The 18,926-nt window shown below is 45.7% G+C and overlaps 1 protein-coding gene across 1 annotated transcript; it reads right to left on the minus strand.

Annotated features, from left to right (window-relative positions):
- Positions 1–919: 919 nt before the first annotated feature.
- RCC1L (RCC1 like) lies at positions 920–18,130 on the minus strand. The gene is made up of 11 exons (XM_054847744.1): positions 17,766–18,130; positions 16,778–16,907; positions 14,273–14,401; positions 13,335–13,401; positions 12,151–12,202; positions 9,955–10,039; positions 8,171–8,352; positions 6,606–6,690; positions 5,351–5,524; positions 3,945–4,030; positions 920–2,319 (listed from the first exon to the last, which is right to left on the minus strand). The coding sequence occupies exons 1-11, from the start codon at positions 18,072–18,074 to the stop codon at positions 2,242–2,244; spliced, it is 1,377 nt and encodes a 458-aa protein (XP_054703719.1). The 5' UTR covers positions 18,075–18,130; the 3' UTR covers positions 920–2,241.
- Between the last annotated feature and the right edge of the window lie 796 nt (positions 18,131–18,926).

An 18,926-nucleotide genomic window follows, 5' to 3' on the forward strand; every position in this document is an offset into this window, starting at 1 on the left:
CCCACAGCCACTGTCATGAAAGTGCAAACACTCCCGCTGCATTAACCCATACGACACTTCTATTTAGGGCTAAAGACCTTGCTGGCATCTAATGAACACACAGATTGTGCAATTTATTGCAGAGCAAGACTGCAACGCAACCAGGTACGACACGGCGTTAATTCTCATCCCAGCTCTGCAAAAGGCCCAGCCCCAAGTGCCATCAGGAACCACTTGTGAAGGAGAGCAGCTAAAAGCCTGCAGTGGTCCCCAGCACTAACCAGCCATCCTGCGCAGCCCTCCTCTAACAAACAGCAGCATCCACCAAGGGATGTGGTTGAAACACCTTTATTACTGCAGGTTTTTTATGTTTGTTTTCAACGCTTTAATAAGCTTCCTCATGTTAAAAGGGCATAGCTACTCCAACATGACAGACTGGGACAGCTCAAGTTGCCCAAGACACATGTAGAAGGTATAAATTAAAGCTAACTTAAGGGGAATGCAGAGCAGTGAAGGTCTGCCACAATTTCATGGTAGCTTTCTGCTTGTTCTGCCTCAACCCACCACAGCAATACCAGTTACGCAGTAGTTAATACCAATTCACGTACATCTCTATTTCTGTGTACTTTGTTCCACCTCTCCTATATTTTATGCAAAGTCGTTCAAGGTAGTGTTTACTCCCTGAGTTTTGGTAATTACACAACAGATTTGATACAGAATTTCAGCTCATGCAGCCAAAATGCGAGTATGCGGTGTCCCCTGGGTCGGTGGATACAGCACCTGCCTACAACGTATCAGTCCTGCAGGTGCGGAGGTGTCTCGGCTGACACAAGAGGTTTCCTGTCACATCACTGTGAACCCAAATGCTTAAATGCAGACTGCAAGACAGAGCAGCTCATGTGTGAAGTCAAGCTCAAGAATATTCCCATTACTACTGATAAAGACTTTATAACAACTTTATTAAAAACATATTAGCTTGGATTTTGCCAAAATAATTTACACAGTAGAAGTGTCCCACACAGAGAGAAATGATGCAACTCTGCCTGATGTCTGGGGTATTTCACAGGACAGTTTCCCACACTTTAGTGTGAGGTTTGATACGTGCCTGCTACAGGTACATACAGCTGTTGCACCCCATCTCCATCAGCTTGCTGTGTCCTAAATGCGCACACCACTCTGCTAAGAAGGTACCACAAAACAAGGCTCTGCTTCTTGCCCAGTAAGACTCCTTCCCCTGCTAGGCACTACTGAAAAGCCTGGCTAATTTAAAAGGGCTTTTTACAACCAAGAGCCACTGTACCCCTGAAGACATAAAGAGCACAGGGACTCCCCTCTCCCCCCCCAAAAAAAAAATTAAAGGCAGTGGTTTGTGATCAGCACATGAAGACAAAAGCACCCGATGAGCAGGGAGTGCTGCTCACGTCCACTGCCTGACACCGACCCTGCTACGAGGGATCTTTGTTCCCAGCCTCCCTCCACAACAGGCTAGATTGGCTACTGTCACTATCAATCTCCTTCCGCAGCGATGGCAGCGCAGACAGCCTACGATTTATCTTTCCACGCTGTCTTATTTAACAGTACTTTTCCCCTGCAAACAAGTTCTCACCCTTGGCAGTTTATCAAACGTGTTCCTTGGGTGTTCGGTCTTTAGAGTCCACATGGAAAGCCTGCAACAGCCTGGGATCTGCTGTCTCTGGCCGCCAGCTGTGCATCCAGCTTCCACAGGGAACAGCGGCCTGGGCAGAGTGCAGCTGGCGGTGGACACCGAGGACAGCTGTGCTGGACTCCAACAGCCAGCATGACTTCTCTTCCATATAAAAAATAGTTCTAAAAACCCCCTTTCCCTTGAGAAATAGTTTGGCTCAGCCCAACACGGACACACAAGAGCTGGTGACAGGGAAAGCGTCCATAAATGAGTGTCCCGTGCTACAGATTTCATCTCGTGCCAGCCTTCCCTGAGGGAGATGCTCTTCATCCTTAGGCACAGAGGGACTCACCAGCTGTGGGCTGGGCCTCAGACTCCTTGGGAGCTCATCATGAACCAGCCAGAGCACTCCTTGCACTTCCACTCTCCTCAGGGAATGTACTTCCTTCCTGCTGCCAGGCCAGAGTGTTTCAACGACGCAGAGATGACAACACACCCAGGCCCTGCTATGGCTGTCTCTGCTCACAGTCACTTCTTGCTTGGCTCCAAGGATGAGTCTTCCTTTCCAAGAAGCTCGTCACCAAGTCCCCCCATCTTCTTAATGCAGTGCAATATTACTAGGCAAAAGACTTAACCATGCTTACCATATGGTCAACTCCACACGCAACATCCACCACCTCACCGGGTACAGTCACCTGGATCAGACACACAAGAGCGAATTATTTCTCAGGCTGGTACTTTGCACCTGATATTTCCTATTTTTCATCCTCCTTCTGCTTAACATGCCAGTTGGTTTCACAGGGACTTGTATCAACGAAAGTGCATCTTGAAAACCCAGAGAAAGCAGGATTCAGCACCAGACATGCTTACGCATCGAGCTGTGAAACAGTCCCCTTCTCCCTTCACAGAAGCACATAAACCTTTGGAAGGACAGAGAGAGAGAGGTGTCTCACTAGCAGACAGCGAGGAGACTGTCGCCTCAGCCCATCTGTTTAGCAGCAGAAACAGCTCGACTGAGCAGAGTGTACTCCAGACAGCAGGAAGAGGATCTGCCCAAGCGCCACAAGGATTTGCCTCTTCTCTCATCAGCAAGGGCTGGAACGAGGCAAAAGCTCAACTCAGCCTAAGGCAGTTTTGGCTTTGATGCTGAGCAGACCCAGCTCACTCACTAGTGCAGCTATAGCTCTTCCACTTCAAACTTGACTTCAAACTCAAGGAAAGCAGAGGCTACAACGCAAGTTTTTCCTTAGAGCTAAGGGAGAGGAGAGATTGTTATTTCTAGGGCAGGTCGTCACAGACGAGTACCCTCGTAACTGCCCTTGTTTTGGTGCATTGCTGTAGTATCGTTGGCTGTTTGAGGGAGCACAACCCTCTGTGTTCCCACTTAGGGAAACCTGGGCATGCCACGCTTGGCGAATTCAGACTCCACTCAGCCACAGCAGTGTGATTTTAGGCAAATGCTCCAGAGTTGGTCTTTTTTTGTTCCTTTTTAAAAGGAGAAGAAAGAATGCCAAAGAAACACATCCACTGCAAGTTCAGACACATGGAAAAGGACTCCAGGGTGGTCCAACTGATTGCCTCCCTCCTCTCCTACTTGGCCTTCATGGAGACTGGGAACATCTGTTAGGCTGAGTGCTGAACTCCAGAGCCAAAGACTCTTCTACACCCTCAGAGTCTGGCTCTCAAAGCCATCTGAGAGAAGGGAGTGGAACTGGAAGCATTGCGAAACAGCTATGAAAACAGTTCAGTGCCTGAGGATCTCCTACTGTGACTACACAGGCAGTCCGGTGACCCATCACTATAGCTGCCTGATGTGGAAGAAGAGCAGGGGAAGGGAGCCCACTGCTACGTGGGCCTGCTGCCACTATAGTCTGACCACCGTGACAAAACATTCACCTAATTTAGATGTGTAATGCAAGTCTTTTGCGTCACAGATGACCAATACTACTGGTTTTCTTTGCAGCACATAAAGTGAAGTGCAGGTTACAAGGGGAGGCAGTAAGGGGCAGCAGGCAGGAGACTGTGGACAGGAGGAAGATAAGAACTGTTCAAAAGTGATGGTACAGCACCAGATTTAGCTTTGGGATCTGAAATCTATACCGAAATAGCAGAACCACAAGACTCAAAAATTACTGAATACCTCCGTCCCTAAGCAGGCTAGGCAAGGATCTCTGGAAAACAAAGCAGTTCTACCGTTATCTTAGGCTTCCACTTCTTTCAAAATTACTCAACAAAACTACACAAATGATGTTTCTTGCCCTCAGGATAACAAAGACTTAGCTGAAGAGTATGCTCTTGGCCTTAATACTACCATCCTTACCCTCCATGGGAAATACTGGTCTTCCATTCTTCCAGTTCCCAGGCACCCTCTTAGATTCTTGCCCCATACAAACAGTTCTCCTCTGTCTACATAGGGAAAAAAAGAATAAAAAGAATAAAATAGGGTAGAGCCATTAAAAAGGAAGAATTCTATTTGTGATGCTGGCAAGTGTGGCTACAGTGCTTCTGGGAGTATAAAGGGTTATACATGCAGTATGAAAGCCATCGAGTTTAGTTCCAAGTACAATAAATGTACTTGTGCTTGGGGAAAATGATGCCTAATGAGCAGGACAAGCAGCAAGTTCTGGGCACAAGTCTTTGCTTCCCCCTCTCACAGCTCTTGCTTTGGAATTTTATTTGAAGAAAGATTGTAGCAGAAGAGATTCCAGGGAATCATTTGTGGTAAAGTGAATCATTTGAGCTGGAAGTTAGACAATTACAGCTGACCCACATCAGCTATCAGCACAGCAAATCAGGTAAGCAAGGCAGTGAAATCTGTCCCAAGCCGTCACCTGGGACTGGTTATTCAGCTGCCTGACACAAGTGACCTGCTAATGGCAACTGGGGAAAAGAAAAAACTTGTGTTCAACAGAGTTGGAGAATTTTAAGCCCCTCAGCAAAACACGTAGATCTCAGAAGTGTGCAGATCAGCCCCAGCAGAAACAACCAAAACATGATCTATAACGTGAGTACAATTTAATCAGAACGCAGTTTCTACAGCTTCCTGAATACCAGGGGAAGACCAGTTCCAAGCGCCCCGTAACCTGACGGTGACATGCATACCCTTCCCCAGGAAGGGCCAACCAGTTAGCACATGGCACTTTGCATTAGTAAACTGTTACTTTCACTACCAAGTACACGGGTTTTCTGTGCTGCTGCCCTCTGCTGCCCATTTTACAATTATTTTCAAATTCAAAACTTCCTTTAAAGGCTGGTATCAAGTACAGGGTGTACATACCAGCGTATCACACCCTTTGCATGTTAAACATGTAGGTCTTCCCTCCTCAGATTGCTAACTCAATTGGTCAGAAGAGCCAAGAAACCCCGACATCTAGCTCTGATTTAGGCTCAGTTTTAGTTTGTTCATTTATCACAAATTCCTGCTGCTTCTAAAGTGCAACTGACTGACATTCTGTACAAGGAAATGAAAAAATCTTTCCAGGTTTCCTGTTTGAGGTAATTTTTTTGTTTGCCTTAGAAGAATAATGCTTTCTTAATTAAAGCATAAGTTAGTGCAGTACCTATGTTAGAAACCATGCTGACACCTGTAAACCTGCTGCCCACCCCTCCTGTTGCATTCCAGTGTGCTTTAAGTTTAAAGAAAGATCGGCGCTTTTTTGGCTTTCCTTTTAACTGCCAATAATATGGCAACGTGACTTCTCCATTGCAGTAGGATTAGAAACTTACTTGTAAGTGCTGCAAAGTGGCTGAGTCCACAGCGAACGTGAGCAACACGGATGTCCGGACTGAAGTCTGACCAGCCAAAAAGGCTGGGTGGGATCATCTCTGGCACTGCTGTCTCTATTAGGTTTGGTCCTTTCCCAAGAATTCCGTATCCCCAGACAAAAACATTTCCTTCTTCTGTATTACAGTAAGAACACATTCTGTAAGAAAGTCTGTGCTTGTGAAATTCATGCCATGACCAAGAGTTAATCAGATCCAAAGGGATATTTTCTTTTCTCCCAGAGCAGTCTAGCACCTTTTGATTATTTTAAAGTAGCAAACAACGCATTCCCATTCGAATGCCTTAATTTCTTCCTATGCTGTGCAAGTGGATCAAGCTTCACAGGCAAAACCTTCACGGGGAAAAAATGCCACCACAGCGTGGGCTGGATAAAATACTTCAGCTCACTGACTAATGGGGCAGAGGCTGAATGTTTTACTATCACCACTTTTTTTTTTTCCTTTGAGGGATAGCCAAACCAGTGGTAGGCCAGTTGCTCTGTCTGGTATTCTGCCTTAAAGTGGGTGCCTGGGAAAGGCAGCAGTTGGACAGCATAAGACAGAGTAAGTTGCTATACCTGCTAGCTCTGCTCCCTTCACACTAGAAGCTCAAATGTATTGGCATCACAGCAACCACATCATATACATGAACGTCTTCCTTGAGATGATCCTTCATAAAAGCAGTGCAATCCTTTCCCTCGCCCCTTTATTCTGTGACTTTCATTTCTGTTCCCCTGGCCACTGCCAATCCAAAGCAGCATTCACTAACAAGCCTGCTGCAGAGTTTCACTGTTCTCAGAACTCTAATTTCCAGCCTAGTTTATCAAGATTTATTTACATGTCAAATTTATATTGAGTCTGTAGGGCTCTTCTTTCTCTCAAGTGTTGCCTTACTTCCTCCCTATATCCGTCTTCATTACAGGCCACACAGGGGCTGTGTGATCAACAAACAAGGGATCAGAACAGCAAGCAGCAACCGTGGTCTTGTAACAGTTTGTGTCAGTGCTCACAACAGCACATACTGGAAGCAATGCTCTGCAGCTAGTGAAAATAACTCCCCTAGTACATTCTTAAATCACACGTTTCTCAGTCTCCCAGCTTTCCTTGTAACAGATAATACTTCCCTGTTTCCAGTGAACAAGATGCTTGCTCCATGATGTTACAATCCACCTACTGCATGGCCTTGCACTAAGGAGAACGGTTGTAAAAGCAAACTCACCTGTTAGCACAATATTGCCAGTCCCTCCACATGCAGCCTCCTTTATCTTCCCAATCTTGAATGGCAAATGTCTGGGAACATTCACCTGTATGAGGTTGCAAGACAGTCATTAGAGACAATGTAATAAATTGCAAACTAGACACATTTTTAACCTGTTCCCTAGTTCTAGTTAGAGCTTACATACACTGAATTCCTGATACAGACAACCTTTATTGCCTGAATAATAGAATGAATGCAAGTCCCAAGATTAAAAAACTACATGAAATTCATTAAGGCTGAGAGTGCGGACAAAGTGGAAGAAGTTACCCACTGGAAAGCTTACATGCATGGCAACAAAGCTGGGAATGCTTATATCCCTGGCTCTGTAAGTCAGACACAATGGGAAAGACAATAGGTGAGCACACTTATAAGTTTTCGCAATGGAAAACATCATTAAAATTTAGTCTGCAGTGGCATTTTTGAACATACCAGGGAAAAAATCACTCAAAGAAAATCACTCTTATTTGATACAATTCAATACAACAAACCTACGCGGCTTGACACATGTAAACAGTTATACTTCACAGATAATATCCAGCTCTGCTGTTCCACAATTTGAACCTTATCTATATTGTACCTAAAACTCCTGCTTTGGCAAATGTGCCATTCATCCATTTCAGACCCCTCTGACCTCCATTGAGCACCCAGCCAGGAAACCACTACCTACCCTGGTCAATGTCTTCAGGCCTTACAGGTCTCAGTAATTAGCCCTACATTAAGGATACCTCAGGAGAGGCAAGGGAAACAAAGGTACTCATTTTATTAAAGCCATCCTAATGCAATTGTCTGCTCTTAGCCTTCTGCCAAGAATAGCTTGAGTATTAATTAATTGCCTGACTCCATTTCCTACACTAACTGGAAGAGGAGACCATCTGCCTAATTACCTCAGCACTACAATGCTTTGTGTCAAGTCAGCACTACATTTTTGCCCCATATAAGTTTGCTCCAAAAACCCTTTTATCTGTGAGACACTGGGATTTGTTTAGGACTCAGCTATAAACCTAATAAGGTTGTTCGTGAAAAATTCACCAACATACAGGTTGACTGGAAGGGACTTCCAACAGTCATCTGGACCAACACCAGGCTCAAAGCAGAACCACTCAAATTTCTACATTAACCAGCCAAGAGACTAATTCCTGCCCTGAAACCAGCACCTGAGCTGGATCTCAATTTGGTGCAAAGTTCATGGGATGAGGAAAGGAGAGCACGGGGTGTAATCTGCCTTTATAACAGACTAACAAACTGAGGTGAGGTGACACAACCTTTTGCCTATCAACAGCTAGGAAACATACTGGCCTACAGCTATACAAACATTTCAGACAGATTGGATTTGTAAGCATAGGTAAAACCAGTCTGCTAGTGGGGTTAGTTTATATTGATTTAAAACCAGCTTGCTAGTGGGGTTAGTTTATATTGATTTACACTGCTGTCAAAAGAACCCTGAGCAGGGAGAAGCATGTAATTTTTAACTCTGTGCACAGCAGCGGAACTGAAACATGTAAAAACATGCCCCCAGGCCAACTGACCTGTGTGGTTTCTGTGACAGATGCCAACTGCAAGTATTCTGAATTTCCCCAACCAAAGACATCTCCTTCATCTGAAACAGCCAGGCAACAGTCCCCATAGGAAGAGACCTGGATAATGTTTACTCCAGCAATGTCACCATGTAGCTTAGTAGGAACACTGGTGATGTTGTAGTGTCCAAGACCTGAAAGGAAAAAAGCAGAGAGATGATGAAGAGGGTTTTTTGCAGACATACTTTTAACACCTACATAGGACCATTTTGTCATGTTATAACCCAATTACCCTCCCTCCAAGACAAATCTTTCCGTCCATATCTCTTAACTACCAGCTTCAATGGACAAGCAGCCACAAACACCAGTTCTACTAGCCAAAGCTCCCTCTCTAGAGTACAAAACAACTTCATACAATCACACCTGGAAAACAGTCTAGGCCCTCATCTCCCATCTGCAGGGACCAAAGTGTTTGAGAGAGCAGTAACCAAGCTAGGTGGATATCCTGACAGACGAGAATTTTCCCAAACCAGCTGCCTCTTGTCTTCTGCCAGGAGAGCCATGAGTGACAGCACACTGCAATCAGTTTAGACAACAGCAGGTGAAGCAGCAAAAGAGGCTGGGAAGCAAACATGTTACATGACAAATAGCTGCCCGGACAAGAGGCCAGAATGTACATGACAAATGAGATGGGCTACAGTATGTCCGCACAAGAGGATCAAGGGCAGAACCCAGCTTCAGGAGCAACAGGACTAAACAGTAGGAAGGACTGGAAGTCCTCAGCCACCAGAAAAAGGGGCTGGCCAAAGATCCCATGCTAAGACAGCAGTAGCTGCCAAAGGTCTCTGTCAGTACAAAAGGAGCAAGCAGCAAAACAGACCCTGAAACGAGAATCAGGAAGGCAAAGCCTGCACAGAACTGGGGAGCTAACCTTCCCATGCATCAAGGTTTAACCCCAGCCAGCAACTATGCCCCACACAGCTGCTCGCTCACTCCTACCCCATGGGATGGGGGAGAGAATCGGAAAAGTGAGAAAACTCGCGGGCTGAGATAAAGACAGTTTAATAGGTAAAGCAAAAGGCACGCACACAAGCAAAGCAAGACAAGGAATTCATTCCCCACTTCCCATGGGCAGGCAGGTGTTCAGCCATCCCCAGGAAAGCAGGGCTCCATCACACGTAATGGTTACTTCGGAAGACAAAAGTCATCACTCTGAACATCCCCCCCTTCCTCCTCTTTCCCCCAGCTTTATATGCCATATGGTATGGAATATCCCTTTGGTCACTGGGGTCAGCTGTCCCGGCTGTGTGTCCCCTGCCAACTCCTTGTGCACCCCCAGCTACTCACTGGTGTGTGGGGTGAGGAGCAGAAAAGCCCTTGGCTCTGCGTAAGCACTGCTCAGCAGGAACAAAAACATCCCTGTGTCATCAACACTGTTTGCAGCCCAACCCCAAAGCACAGCCCCGTACTAGCTACTATGAAGAAAATGAACTCTGTCCCAGCCAAAACCAGCACACCATGTCACTTCCACATTCCTTCACAAGCTTCAAACAGTAGACACGTTCTCCTCAGATCGCATGCTTGGATCACCAGTGTGGCATCCTAAGGCTCCTCTAAAAATGAACTGGTTTGTCTCTTGGTTACACGAGAGTACTGAGAACATCTGCACACAGCTGGAAACATACCAGCCCCTTTCTGTCCACACACGCATGACAAATATACATCACAAGGTCTGAATTAGGGCAGCTTGCTATATTCATCAATTCACTGAAATGCAAGCTGAGCTGAGCTCCTACCTGTTTGTCCATCAGCTCCCCATCCACATGCATAGACCGCACCCTTCTTGGTTCTAAACAGACTGTGGTCCTGCCCACACACAACCTGCACACAAACAAAAAGTCAGAGCTGGTCAGGAAAGGCCATGTGTTCAGAATCGATTTAACAAAGCATTACTGGCAGACAAATTGAGCAATGAACCTCTACAATGCCCATCCGCTCAGATTTTCACCTTTCTCTCCAGATCAAATGGCTCTACAGGCAGGAAAGGCTAAGAACAGCACAATACAGCAAAGAAAACAGTGGAATTTTCTTTGTGGAAAGTGATGCTGCAGTTGATTTGTTCTGAGATCCAAAACAAGGCCTAGTTAACAGAAAGCTCAATTCAGCAGTACAACACAACAAAACAGCAAAGAGTAAATAAGAGATCTCCCTTCCCAGAGTGCTACCACATGGCTCTCAGTGCCAGCTACAAACTGCTATTGATTCCTTGCCATGTAAGCGCTCTAGGAACACATCTGTTCTCAAATTGACATTTCTGTTGAACTAGCAATCATGTCTGCCACAGGCCTAGCATGAATTAAAGCCAAGATCTTCAAAAGCAGACATTAAAAATTAGCCAAAGATTAAAGCAATCCACAAGTTGAGATTGACTGCCAAGAATATTAAGCACATAACCACTCTCATCAAAGTACAAGCAGGTACCAATTATTCAAACCCCTTGACAAAAATAAAATAACGAAAAATCCAAACAGAAGTTTACAAGCCTAATTCAAACCATCATTAGAATATACCACAGCACACCCTCATCATGTGAGCCTAAATGAATGACCCTTGCTTTCCAGGATGCTGCATGGAACAGGAGCAACGTTTGCCCACAGAGTACTGCTACAGTGGCACAGACATGCTAGTCAACTGCTCCTGTGCCTGGAAATACCGCAGCTGAGTGCAGACTCGGTGGCATTTATGCTGCTCTGCAGTCCCTTACTCTCCTACAAACCTGCCCTATGGAAATGCTGGCTAGTCTAAGTGGATGGTCTCACAGCTCACTTTTGAAAAGGGGAAGACAAAATTCAAAATAAAACAGTTCAATCGATATAAAAGTGCCAAAGGGGAACAAGAGCAAGAAATCAGGACAGAAAGAGATGAAGCATCGAAACAAGTTCCTTGCCATGCAGGTGTTACCTAGAATTTGAGCAAGCAAACACTGCATTGGCATTCCCATCAAATTCTTCAGTAAGTTCCGACCCTGCATTGCCAGTTGCAACTGCTCTGCAGAGGCATGGAATGAAATATCACCTTGTACTTTTTATAAGCAACCATATAGTAAATCGCTTCATCATTTTAAAGAGCTTCAATGGAATGATTTGCATACTGAGTGTTTAATATTTTTTTTCACTACAGAATCACAGACTGGTCGAGGTTGGAAGGGACCTCTGAAAGTCATCTGGTCCAAACACCCAGCTCAAGCAGGGCCATGTCCAGATGGCTTTTGAGTATCTCCAAGGAGGGAGACTCCACAATGTCTCTGGACAACCTGTGCAGTGCTCAGTCACGGTAAAAAAGCATTTCCTGATGTTCTGAGGGAACTTCGGTGTTTCAGTTTGTGCCTGTTGCCTCTTGTCCTGTCACTGGGCACCACTGAAAAGAGCCCAGCTTCATCTTCTCTGCACCTTCCCTTCAGGTATTTACATACATTGCCAAGACACACACCCCAGCCTTCTCCTTCCCAGGCTGAACAATCCCAGCTCTCTCAGCATTTCCTCACAGGCAAGGTGCTCCAGTCCCTTCATCACCTTAATGGCCCTTTGTTGGACTCCCTCCAGTACATCCATGTCTCTCTTGCACTGGGGAGCCCAGAAATGGACATAACACTCCAAGTGCTGAGGAGAAGGGAAGGACCACCTCCTTTGACCTGCTGGCAACAGCCCAGGATACCATTTGCCTTCTTTACAGCAAGGGCCTGCTGCTGGCTCACAGTCAACCTGGTGTCCCAGTTTTATGTCATCTGCAAACCTGATGAGGGGACACTCTGCCCCATCATCCAGATCATTAGTGAAGACATTAAACAGGATCAGACCCAGTATTGACCCCTGGGGTGCACCACTAGTTACCAGCATTCAACTAGTCTTCCTTCATGCCACTGATTACCACCCTCCGGCTATTCAGCCAGTTTTCAATCCACCTTTAGAATTCAATCCATAAGGTTCTCTTACCTGGACAACTCTGCTGTCAAACTCCTTCAGCTGATGAATCAGATGGCTTTCACTGGACACCATCAAACAACCACCGAGAAGAGAAAAGGCAACACAGAGGATTTCAGAGGATTGCAGCCGAAAAATGGGAAGGTCAATCTGCCTTTACTGAAAGCCACTTTGCTATTACAAGAAGAGAGATTCTTTCATGTATTCTCTTATATAGTCAAAGAGCACAGATCCAGTAAAGTAAAATTACTGTGCAAAGAAGGAAAGTAATTTTACAGTCTCTTGTTTAAGAAGTTAAGAACTGTCACTTTTTAAATATAACCTCTATGGGAATTGGGAGTGGCAGCAGTCCTCAAACACGTTCCCTAGTCTGGAATGAGACACTACATAATACTGCAGCACCTATATAAACACTACGCTTAACTAGAGATTAACCAGACTTAAATCCCAGAGCACAGTGTAGTGTTAACATCCATTTAATTCTTTCACAAAACCAGGAATTCTGAACAATCCAAAGACTAACTTCCAGTATCAATGCTAAAAAAACCCAGGCTAAATTACAGGTATTTTCTTAAACTCTACAGGCCAAGTCTTGTGGATCAGAGAGAGCGCAATCGGCAAGATCTCTTCTGGGCTCCGCCAAGGAATCAGTAACTTTCAACATATTCCCACTATCCACTTACATCACTATCATGGTATAGAGCATTTTGAGAATATGCTTTGCTGTGGCCCACAGAAACCCTGTAAAGGAAAAGCACTACAGGTTCAAAGGCAGTACAGCAAAGAGATTCGACAAAAGGATGCCTCTTCCATCATTAAATGGCATTTCTAACACCCTCAGAAACGGTGCTCGCACTCTGAGAGGCTAAAGGGAGAAAGACCAACTGCTAACGCCAATTACCTCAGGCTATTTATGAAGGTTGAGTTTTCTCACTCTGCCCTGCGACAACTTGTCACCTGCTGACATCTTTCTGTCTTTTGTGAATGTGGTCAGAAGAGTGCTTGTACCTAGCCTGGGTTTAGAGCCAGGCCGTGTATATGATGCCTGCAGCATAAGTGTCTTTTCTCAGACACCTTAATCTCAAATGGCATCTTTATACTACCAGATTTTTCCTGCCTCCAGGCTCTTCTGTAGGGTTGTTTTCATGCAATTATCTTTTTAACACTAAGGAAGCTCAGGATCTTTGGATTCTCACCTGTAAGTTTCATCTTCAATAACCTTCCGGCCACACTGTCCATAAGAATTGTTCCCCATGGTGAAAACTGAGAAGCAATGATAAAAAGCACTAGTTTTATTACTGTCCAATCCCCTGAAAGCCTCTTTTCAGGTAAACAAAATATTTTCACATGCTCCTCAGTATGAAAAGTGAAACACAGTATACTGTAAAAATTGGCATAAGCTTTTTTCAAACCAAGTCCACTTGAATTTAAGTGACTGAATCCATTTTCATCAACAATATCCCAGTGATATTGTTGCAGGCACAGCAGCAGTACCTGGAGCCTATTGGCTGTTTTTCAGTAATTGCCTAGTTCATCCTGCCGTTGCCAAGGAGACTCAGAAATAGATCAGCGCTCCCACAGGAGCGTTAAATCAACAACCAACCAGCTCACCCACTGATAAGCAGCACTGGATCGCTCAGCGCAGCACTGAAGCCACTGCACCAGAGAATTCCCAGAGATGTGGAGAGCCAATTCACACACAGGATCTTCTGTATAAAGGCCTATTAATTAATTGCTTTTTATAAATGTTGCACTCTGAGGCGACAAGGGGAAAGTAACACAGGAGTATTGGCATAGCCATCCAAAACCAAATTCAAACCCACGTCTGACTGAACAAGACAAATACGCTACACTTGAAAGAGGCCTGGGGCTAGATAAACCAATCTTATTTTGCAACACTTGTAGTGCAAAAGCTTCCAACACATTTACAGCTTGAGCCAGGCAGAGCTCAATGCATGGTTATCAGCTCAGGGCTCTCTCTCCGGGTGTCAATCCCACAGCTACCTGCATCACATCTGCAGTGCAGACAGCCCATCTGGGGTCTAGCTCTGAAGGACAGAAGACAATCTTTTCCAGAGCTTTTACTGAAAGCATAGTTAGGTGTTCCTCATCACCAGCACAAGCGGTACTATACCTCCTTCACTATCTGTCAGGATCAGGGAATGGGCTCTCCCACAGGACACCTGCAAGACACGAGTCTGCTGCGGCTTCTCCAGTGGTAATGGAATTGGAGATGGTTCCAAGACATATTCATAGCCCTTAGCTTAAGGAAGAGAGAGAAATTTAAAAAATCAGTGACTTCCACAGAGCGAATTCATCATATATTTGCCGATTCTGTTGTACATACACATGCTCGCTTCTATTTTGTTACAAAAGCAGATATATTTTAGAAAGCCAAGATACTAACCAAAGTAAAAGGATGACTGGGATTCGTGATGGGGGGGAAGAAGTTAAAATCCATAGGGATGGTTAAAGCCAATAATCACTGCCTAATCAAAAATCCACCATACCTAGAAGCTGAATGTTATTAAGGCTTCAGATGGCCAGAACTGAGAAACGGAGGCTTTCAGCCATATGTTCAACCACTTTGGTGAATAAGGCCGGATTATTACAGAGCTTAACACCAAGCACAAACTAAGTGCTCTGTACAACTGGGGATATTGCAAACAAGGTACAATAGCAGCAATCACAAAAAACAGTACGAAAGGTGAATAAAAAAATCTTAGGGCTGCATATTTAAAGAACAGTAGATTAAAGGCCCTTTCAGAAAAAAGGAACACAAGAAACATTAACGAGCCTGGCTCCATGGGGGATAAGAGATCTAACGTTTACGAAAGAAAATGACAGGCTGTACTAGAAAAAGAAGATTTAGTAACTTGAAGAATATGTAATCAGTCATGGTCAACTGGGGGGGGGGGGGGAAGAAGGAGTAGCAAAACATAAATCAGAACTAGGGAAAAGGTTAAGGGGAGATAAAAAGCTTTGATATCAAAGAAAGCTGCTGTAACATGTTAAATCAAATCCTAGAGGACCCAAAGCAGCATTCTGCTCACATATAGCAGTGCTTGAACTAGTTCTCACTGCCTTCAATTAAAAAAAACCAAACCAAACCAGAAATTCTACACATACCCTTTCACAGCAAGACACTACTTGATGCTAGGACAGGGATCACAACGGGCTGCTTGCAAACGGTGGGAGCCTGCCATGCAACGTAGCAGGAACTGAAAGGCAGCAAAGTTTGTGTCTGTCTAAAGAGACGTGGAAGTCACAAAGCAAACCACCTTTTCCTCTCTCTGTGTTCTTTCCAGCAGAGTGACACAAGCTACTGGGAACTGTGGTAATCGTCACTGATATCTGAGGGATTTTGGAGGAAAGAGGCAACATAGTGGCTAAGGAAGAGGAGGATGAGTATAAAATATTAGTAGTTTAGCTTAGAAAAAGCTGAAGTTAGAGCATGAAATACAGCCATCTAAAAGTCAGAAGGTTGCAAATTCCCCTGGAAATGAAGCATCTACAGGGACACAGCATTGGAACTAGCAGGTACCCCAGTAAGTTTGTAAAACTGAGTAAGGAGCAGCACATCCAACAGGAAACTTGTCTGTCAGAGAGTAGCAATCCCACTGATCTGCACTGGACTTTCAACAGATCCTACCAAACACTGAACGCTCCCCTACTTAGAAGGGCTTGAACTGCAAAACCATTTCCGGATTCTCTGGCAAAAATAACCCGCAGGTCAGATGAAAAACAAGAAAATGACAAGACACTCCAGAGACAGAGTAAGAGCTGAAGCTTCTGCAGTCCCTTCATTTTGCAGCTGCTGCTTAAGCACACACTTGCTGTGTGCGCACACTCTTGGAAATCTATACAGCAATGTACACAAGGTTTAATCTTTTGCCCATATCATATGCACCATATCTTAGTGGATTATGCTCTTATACACTATAAAGAGAAATACTGCTTTTAATATGTTTTTTTCCCAATTGTTTATGGAGGAATGTTTTCAGAGACAGACATTCTATAAGGGAAGTAAGTTTATGGGTTTCGTATCTGTCTTGGGCTGAAGGTGGCAATGTTTCATACAGAAATCATCACCTTAAATGCATTTGAGACCCTGGTATAAAACTGAATAACATGGTTTTCCTTCAAAATGCGATTTGGTATTAAAATAAAAACCCCTACAGGTTCACACAAAATTCCTCTGACTGTATAAGAAGATCTCTGTGGGAAAGGAAATTAGTTTATAGATGCAAAGGCAACAGAAGTGAGCAAACCATCTTGCCAAAATCATTTTATTAGCCAGTCCACTACATCGTCTCCTATCAAACTATAGATTCAAAACAACACCTTAACCGACACATACACACTTCCGCAGAACAAACAGTTACTTAGATTTTAGTTACATCCAGGCAAGAATATAAGTGCAGTGCATAGAACAGATGCATACCTTGACCAATAAGACAGCACACAAAACCACAGCTAAGTTCCAAAAAAAGACCTCTTTAAAAAAAAATAAAGTATAGCCTTGCACTTCTGCATCAAAGTCCCCAGACATTTTTCATGCCTTCTAACGCGAGGTTTCCCACATCACACACATCCTGCAGTGCCACCCTGTAAGTCTTTAAAATCCCCCAATCCTTACTTCGATCTCTTATGCTTCTCTGGAATCCAAGCTGGGAATCCTTGTTCAGCCCCATGCCCCACACTTTGGTGATGTCTGTGGTATGAGAGGACAGCAGCGTGAACCCATAACCGCAGGCAGCGGAGGATATCTTTGAAGATAAACAAAACCCCACACTATTCAGTTATAAACCGTGGCTTAGAAAAACAGGTTTCACTCCAAGCTATTTGTTCATCAGCATTCCTCCTTCATTAGACCATATCCAAACATAGCCCAAATTCATGGTACATACGGTCTTTGCAAAAATGATCAGAAAGACTCTTTAGTGACAAGCACAACAGTGTAAATGCAAGTCCCACATTACTGCCTTAGAGTTTTCTTTTTGTGCGTATACATCTTTAGTTTTGCATTATTCTGGATTCATTCAAACACAAGAAGACCTATTTGTTGAACTGCAGCAGCAGGAGACTAAAACAACCCCAACAACACACATAAAGAGATATTAAGAGAATAATATTCTCCTGTTTTACTCCTTTTGCAAAAAAAAAAAAAAAAAAGCCGAGTATAAAAGCTCTGACTTTCTTTGAACAGCATAGGGTGATGTTTGGTACATGTAGGCCAAATAACAACACGATTCGCAACACAAGCTTCCAATCATGTCAAGGTGAAAGCAGCCACGAAAGCCACTGAAAAGGAGGCCCTATTTCTCTGATAAATATTGTCCACAGTCTTGCTCTCTTATGGCTGTGACAAAAGAATACTGATACGTATTTTCCAAATTATATGCTACGGTAGTTATACCAAAAATCATCCTGATGAATACCGCTGTATCAATAAAAAAAAAAATAATCACGGCAAAGTCTTTAAATCAGATTAGTTAACGCCTTTCAAAGCTGACAGAAGAAACCTGCCAAGATTAACTGCGCGGACACAGGAGGTGCACCGGTGTTTGAGAAGCAGCGCTATCGTTACCCTGTCGCGATACAACAGCCGCCGCCCCCGGGCCCACCTTCTCCTCCGTCTCCAGCCGGTAGGGCGTAGCTTGGATCCGCCGCGGCTTCTTCCAGCCCACGTCCGGCTTCACGAAGCTGGGCACGCCGAGGGCGCCCGAGTAGCAGAAGCCCCACACGAAGACGCGGTCCTTCCGCTTCGCCGCCTTCCCCGCGTACTGGAAGACCGGGGCGGCCTCCTCGGCCTCCCTCAGCTGGCGGACGCTCCGCGGGCCGGCCGGCTTGGCCAGGCCCCTGTGAAGGGCTGGCGGCCGCGGCACTGCCCCCAGCACTGCCCCCGGCACTGCCCTCAGCACTGCCCCCCACATCGCCGCCACCCCCCTCAGGCCGTCGCCGCCATCTTGTCAACCCCTCACCTCCGACCTCGGCTCACCGCGCCCTGCGCGCATGCGTGCGCCCCCGGCGCCGCGAGACACGGGCCGGCTGGGGCGCGCGAAGGTCTGGTCTTAAAGGGGCTATGCCGCTCTTCCAGAGGGGGGATGCCCGCGCAGACCCACATCTAGATCTAAATCTAAACCTAGACCCAGACCCGGACCTACACCCAGGCCCAAACCCAGACACAAACCTAGTCCCAGACCCCAAACCAGGCCCAAACCTAGTCCTAGACCCAGAACTAGACCCAGACCAAATCCAAACCCAGACCCAGGGCCAAACCCAAATCCAAGCCCAGACCCAAACCTAGTCCTAGACTCAGAACTAACCCCAAACCCAGACCCTAACCTGGACCCAGACCCATACCCAAACCTAGTCCCATACCCAGAACTAGACCCAGACCCAGATGGAAATTCAGACTCAGACCCAAATCCAAACCCAGGCCCAAACCTAGACCCAGACCTTGGCCCAAACCTGAGCTGGAACCTGCCTGGCATGGCGGTGGCAGGGCGGGCTGTGGCGGCACTCAGACACAGCCCTCACGCCATGCTCCCTGCTGCAAAGCAGCCCTGTCCCAGAGGCGCCGGCCATGCCGTGATGGCCACCGGCCTCCCCACACGGCAGCCCCCCGTGAGGCGGCAGGAGGGACGAGCACCCGCAGCCTTGGGAAGCCGCTCGCTCCTCACGCCCGGGAAGCCCCACGGGCCCTGGGCCGCCCACCCCGCACCCCTCACACCCTGCCGCCATTTGGGGCGACCGCCTTGCCTCGTGGCTCCTTCTCCACCCAG

Source organism: Grus americana, chromosome 19 (assembly GCF_028858705.1).
Source record: "Grus americana isolate bGruAme1 chromosome 19, bGruAme1.mat, whole genome shotgun sequence".
Taxonomy (NCBI): Eukaryota; Metazoa; Chordata; class Aves; order Gruiformes; family Gruidae; genus Grus; species Grus americana.